Source organism: Zymoseptoria tritici, chromosome 8 (assembly GCF_000219625.1).
Source record: "Zymoseptoria tritici IPO323 chromosome 8, whole genome shotgun sequence".
Classification (NCBI taxonomy): Eukaryota; Fungi; Ascomycota; class Dothideomycetes; order Mycosphaerellales; family Mycosphaerellaceae; genus Zymoseptoria; species Zymoseptoria tritici.
In genome coordinates this window covers 2,423,144-2,430,001 of record NC_018211.1, presented here as the reverse complement: position 1 = coordinate 2,430,001, position 6,858 = coordinate 2,423,144, and the positions used below count along the sequence as shown (strand labels likewise).

At 38.1% G+C, this 6,858-nt stretch overlaps 1 protein-coding gene across 1 annotated transcript; it reads left to right on the top strand.

Moving 5' to 3' along the window:
- Positions 1-764: 764 nt before the first annotated feature.
- Positions 765-1,854, top strand: MYCGRDRAFT_95476 (uncharacterized protein; the record flags this gene model as incomplete). Its single annotated transcript, XM_003850152.1, has 5 exons — positions 765-850; positions 1,345-1,352; positions 1,525-1,559; positions 1,609-1,659; positions 1,729-1,854. 5 exons carry the CDS (start codon positions 765-767, stop codon positions 1,852-1,854), a joined length of 306 nt encoding a protein of 101 aa, XP_003850200.1.
- Positions 1,855-6,858: the final 5,004 nt, after the last annotated feature.

The following is a 6,858-nucleotide window of genomic DNA, read 5'->3' as shown; positions in this document are numbered from 1 at the left end:
CTACTACCCTATATATATAGTATCTATATACTTACCCTATAGCCCTAATTCCTTAAGTAATTTCTAAGCCTACTCGTTTATCTTTATATCTATACTACTAGATAGATACCCTAACTCTAGAACTTTGCTCTAGTTAACTATAGACGGTAAGGTTACCTATCTATAGTATAGTAGTAAGCTCCCGTTTTTAGTCTAAGCTAAGCTACTACCCTAAGCTAAACCCTACCCTACTACTAACCCTATATTTTTCTCTAATTAATTTAAAGTAATACTCCTAGCTACGTTAATAAGTAAATTATATCCGGCGGGCGTTCTAGAGTATACTAACTTTCTTAGGTCTATTACCGGTGTTAGAGTCCTTCTAGTATTTCCCGTAACTAACCCTAAGCTTTAGTAATTTAGTATAACTTTAATAGTAGTAGCGGTAGAAGGATAGCGATAGTAGCGGCGATAGCGAGGTCGACGACGGCGATATACCCGACGACTATCCTAGGGTAAAGCGACTACGCCGCGTCGAACGCCGGTCTCCGTTTGTCCGTAACCCCTCTCGTTGTCGAGAAATTGATTTTTCTTTATTTTGGCCCCGCTTACTAAGAGGGCGTTAGGCGTTGGTCAGGGTCGGTCTAGAAGCCGAAATTTAAATAAAATCTCGAAATCGCCGGGTAAGCGGATTTCGACATTTCGGGTATCTATATAGGGTAAATCGACCCTAAAAAATCGATTCCCGCTATCGATTTTGCGATCGGAGGTCTACTCGCGGAGCTATGCGCGACCAACGCTACCGATACCCCTCGGTAGCGACGGCGACAGCGAGGTCGACGACGGCGATATACCCGACGACTATCCTAGGGTAAAGCGACTACGCCGCGTCGAACACCGGTCTCCGTTTGTCCGTAACCCCTTACGTCGTCGCTAAATTAACTTTTCTACCCTATATATAATAAGCCGTAGCTCTACCCTAGAATATTAAGGTTACTATTCCCTAGCTAATCTCTATATAGTATATACTAAACCCTAAGTACTATATAACCTATACTATATAGTATATATTAGACTATACGTAGATACTACTCTAAGTTATCTATATATATATATTAATTAAACCTAGAAACGTATAGCCTTACCTAAGAATCTATATATATACATAGCTAAAAGATCTATATATATATACATAGATTAAACCTAGAAACGTATAGCCCAACCTAAGAATGTATATATATATAGATATAGATATAACTAAAAGATCTATATATAGATATAGCTAAAAGATCTATATATATATATAGATATATATATATAGTAGGGCTTAGCTACATCTATATATATATATAGATTAGTATATAGGTCTATTAGTAAGCATAGCAACCTTAATGTCCTAGGTAGCCTATATAATAATAGCTATAGTACCTATCTCTCCTCTTTCTTTCCTCTATACTACTATAGTACCTACTACTCTCTATACTATTCTACTCTACTCTACTCTACTCTACTCTATTCTACTCTACTCTACTCTATACTCTCTAGAGTTAGAGTCTCTACTCTACTTTATATCTTATAAAGTAAGTAGGTTCTTCTAAGCTACTCTTTCTATTACTAACCTTTCCCTAGGTACTCTCTGCCTTTCCTAGGCTAAAGATGTCTCTCTATACGTACTACGCCGTAAGCCCTTGCCTTATACAGCGTAAGTATAGACCTTACTATATCTATTACTCTACTAAACTACTATAGCTAAGGGCGTATCCCGAAGGCCGGCCCGCCCTATTAGGGCTACTCCTAGGCCTATTACGTTTGCTCTACCTAAGAGAGTCCCGAACGAGCCTCGCGAGCCCTCTATACCGTCTAGTTCTACTCTAGATGTTCGGGAGAACCCTACTACTTCTACTATAAGAGGTAAAGAACCGGAGGCCTCTCTACTACAACAGACAACCGGAAGGCGCTCGGAGCCTATCGAAGGCGCTATAAAGGCGCCTAGTACCCCTAGTAGTACTCCGGAAGACCGGACAGAACGTTCTTCTTCTACTAAGAAGATATTCCCTATAGACGGTATATATACCCTTACTATATATACTAGACTAGACTAATAGAGATTAGAAAAGAGAGAACAATACGCAAATCCGAAGGGCGGCTCCCTAGGAAGCCTACGAAAGACACTACAAGGCCTAAACGGAAAGAATAGACCTAAGTATAAGCCGGTCTATACTAGGTAGGTTTAGCTCTTTAAACTAAGGAGCCCTTTACTAACTATATCTAGACCGCCGGCGAGGAAGGACTTTAAGGATTGGCAGACTTATTATACCTATAAGGCGGCTACTAGTTAGGTAGTAGAGAGTCTAGAGTACCCGGGTCTATACGGCGTTAAGGAGTAGTAGAGGGATAGACCTTAGGAAGGAGAGTAAGCTATATATATAGGAAGGGTTTCTATTAACTACTCTACGAAGACCGTAAGCAAATAAGTATACTATTTCCTACCTTAAAGGCCTTAGGATATCTAAGGGACTCTATACCGACTCCTAGCTCTAGCCTATTATAAGTAGAATAGGGTAGGGGCTCTTCTTACCCTACTAGATAGTCTTAGTCTCCTAGAGTATATAGGGTCCCTATCTTCTTAGGCCTCTTTAATAACCCTCTTTAATCCTATAGTTATTATCTACTTAAGGTACCCTAAACCCTAAGGCTATTATAGGTTAAACTAATATCTTCGATTCTAAGGGAAGTTATTATAGATAAGTAGGTAAAGGCCTAGAATATAAGACTATACTAACGCCGTACCCTAGAGAGTTAATAGGAGAGGGTATATATAGAGTATCTAAAAGGACTTAAGCTCTAGTTTTTAATACTATACTAGTAGCCCGAGTTAGTATAGAGTTACCCTCTACGCCCTAGAGAGTACCGGGCTACTAGTAGTTACTAATATAACCTATAGGCATAGTATAGTAGATAGAGTATAGTAAGGAGAGTATAGTAAATAAGAAACGATAGATAATAAATAGAGTACGGTAGCTACTTCCCTAGGTATAATAGATAGTATATATAATATAGGAGATAGTAGATACGGTATAGTAGATAGTAGATAGTAGATAGTAGATAGTAGATAGTAGATAGTAGATAGTAGATAGTAGATAGTAGATAGTAGAGTAGACAAAGGTATTTAACCCTCTAAACCGGACTAAGTCCCTACCTTCTTTTACTTTTCCTAAAACCCTTCTACTCTCTATTATGCCGTATACGTCCTCCCTTACTAAGGACTCTCTACTACTTACTCTAATTAGTAGTAGAGACTATAACATTATAGATATTATAAAGACTCTAAGAGAAACCTACTCGGAAGACCCGGCTACCCTTAAACTACTAGATAAGCTAGAGTCTAGTATTAATCTATATAATCTAAAGAAGGAGTATACAATCTTTATAACCGGTATGTTATACTCTACTCTCTAGGTAGACTTATACTAACTAAGTATAAAGAGAATCGAGATACCGGGAACGTAAAGGAGAATATATCGAAGCTACTAGGTCAAGGTGTCTCTAAAGATACTCTGTCCGGAATCGAGCGAGGAATCTTAAAGGAACAGGTTCTTACTTTAAACATCGGTAAGACTCTTTATATATAGCTTATATTAACCCGAGGTCCTAACACTCTTATAGATCTTGCTCCGATATCCTAGGTAACTTAGCTAGTCCGAAGATATATATACGGGAGTCTAGGGTATTTAGTTACTTAGTTAGACGTTTTACCTAGAGGTATATAGTCTTTCTATTAGAAGGTCTCTTTAATCTACTATCTACGAGGCCTCCTATTATTACTATTATATTATAGTTCCTACGCTAGAATACTAGTCTATCTCGTAGGTTATAGTACGTATAGTATATAATAAAAATTTAGCTAGTAAACCCTAGAGGACGGCTATAGGTAACGTTCCCTAGTCTAGGTAAGACTTAGTAGTACTAGCCTATCCGAAGATGTTTCTTTACTAAGAGATATAACTTAAGCTTAGTCTAATCTAGTATAATACCTCGGATTAATTATTTATTTACCTAAGGAACTAACTAAGTATATACGTTCCTAACTCTTTTATTCTATCTAACCCTAAGCTATAAGATTAATACCTAACTAGACTATCGGCTATAGTCTTAGAATAGCTAAGATTTAGTCTCTATTACCGGGTTTATATAAAAGAGCCTCTCCCGGAATATCCTATATCTATAGTATAGAAGGCTCGTAGTAGGAGTCTCTTAATTAAGGCGTAGAGTACCCTAACCCTACCTACTATCTACTAACCCTAGTAGTACCCTAAAGCTATAGTCTAGATTAGAGTAGAGGTACTAGTTATAAATTCTCCGGATAACTAAAGGTCGTCTAGCTTCTAGCTTCTTAACTATATAAGTTTATATCTAGTTATATACTAGGGATAGTAGTAGAGTAAACGCTAAGTAAGGCCTACCGATACTTACTTTCTAACCGACCCCGCGTCTACTCTCTATGCTATATAGTAGCGCTCTATAATAACCCCCTACGAAAGTAGAGTATAAGATAAAGAGGCTTAGTACCTATATTATTACTATAGCTATTATACTTAAAGGGATATAAAAGTAAGTAGTTATAGGGTAGAACAAACTCCGTACGCCTCTATAGAACTACCTATGCACCATACTCGTTGCTCTCAAACTGTAGAGTAGACGTATCTAATAAAATTAGTAAGGTAGCTAGTAGATATAGATATATAGTCTTACTTTCAAAGGCGTACGGCTGGCCCTGTGCAAAGTTAGGGCCTATAAGCCCTCCCGAATACTGTTCGGACGTTCCGAAAGGCTAGGAGAGCTCGTATGCCGTCGGGAAGGTTAAGGAGCCTAAGAATATTTAGAGAAAACTAAAGATTTTAAGGGTTTTAGAGGCCCTACTGTTATTTCCACCTCCGTATACCGGACTAGACCCTAACGACGGGTCGAAGAACGTTCCGACACATTGTCCGGACGGTATAGGGGGCTGGGAGAGGTCGTACGCAGTCGAGGAGGCCGAGGAATCTAGAGGAAATTAGTAAAAACTAAGGATTTTAAGGGTTTTAGAGGCTATATAGTTACTTTCAGCTCCGTATACCGGACTAGACCCTAAAGACGGGTCGAAGAACGTTCCGATGTATTGTCCGGACGGTACGGTAGGCTGGGAGAGGTCGGTTATAGTAGAGGAGGCCGAGGAATCTAGAGGAAATTAGTAAAAACTAAGGTTTTTAAGACTATTAGAGGTACTACTACTGTTTTGAGCTATTTTTAGCTCTTGTATCTCTTTGTCCCTTTGCTCGAGGAGTGTTTCGAGCTCTCGGATGCGGTCGTAGGCTCCCTGGATGCTTGTGTTCCTAGGGAAAGTAAGTACTAAGTAAGAGAAAGTAGTAGATATTTATCTTACTTAGATTGCCTTTGATTATAAGGCACGAATTTGGGGTGGTCTGCACCGCGTTTGTGACCGCACTTAGGCATTGTAGAAGTGTTGTACTTGTAGTAGATAGGTATTATAAGGAACTATAGAGATAAGGAAGGAAAGGGATAGGTAAAGGAAGAACTAAGCTAGATATACTACGCTAGCTCCGTACTAAGCTACGGCTACTATTCCTAAAGCGGATAAGGGTACCCGAGAGGTAAGAATGAGTCACAATCTATATATATATAGTACTAGTTATAAGCTAGTAGGGCTAGAGAGGGTCTAGAATAAGCTAAAGCCCTAATCCCGGCTTAGCTCGAGATAGGGCTAAATCTTAGCCCTAACGCCCTACCCTACATATATTCTATAGCGTATAAGGTCTTAAGAGCTCTTCTAGTAGATAGCTATAGTATCTTAGTCGAGCTATATAGTACTAGTAGTATATACTCTATATTAGTAGGTACTACCTCTAGACTTAAGGGTTCTATATCTTGTCTTAGCTTAAAGAGAATAATCTATATACCCTATACTACGTCTAGCCTATTTAAGCCTAGTAGAAGGTATTATATAGTGTCCTATCCTATAATATATATATATATATATAAATATAGTATACCGTAGCTCTACCTAGCCTATACTCTAAATAACTATATAGTTTTAGACGGATCCCTCTTACTATATAGGTATTATAAACCTATATATAGTATCCCTAGAACCTTTCTTCTTAGCTATAGCAAATACTAGTCCTATACCTTATATAGATAATAATCTCTTAGAAGTACGGCTAGGTAGCTATATAGTACTATAATCCGGACCTATATCTATATATATAACCCTATAATATTACCCTACCCTATAGATAGAAACCCTATATAGCTTTACTCTAAAACGAGGCTAAGGTAGAGTCTACTAATCTAAGTATTCTATAGTATATATCCCGAATATACTTCGGTTTATTATACTCTATACCCTATATACTACTAGCCCTATGACCGTAACTCTTTACCTAATATATATAGTATATAGGGAATAGATTTAATAGATATAGGATATATAGCTAGACTCTATATCCTATAGCCTAGAAGGCGCTCGGATAATATAAGAAGGCCTAAACCGACGCTCTTTCTACCTATAAGTATTCTACGAGTATAGATCCTATACTCTACTTTACCTATCCTTTCTACTAATAAAGTAAAAGCTCTACTAATAGATGGAACATTAAGATCTCTTTCTATCCCTCTATCTCCCGCTAGAGCTATACCGCGTTCTCGAACGCCTTAGGGAAGAAACCCTACCCGAGAATATTCGAGAGGAAGTTAGGAGGCTTCGGGCAAGTCTAATTAATCTATATATCTTAGAGAAGATTAAGGGTACCCTTATAGCCTATCTATACCTTTGCGATATTACTAACTTAAGGACTAGGCTATAAGCAAAAGTTCTACCCG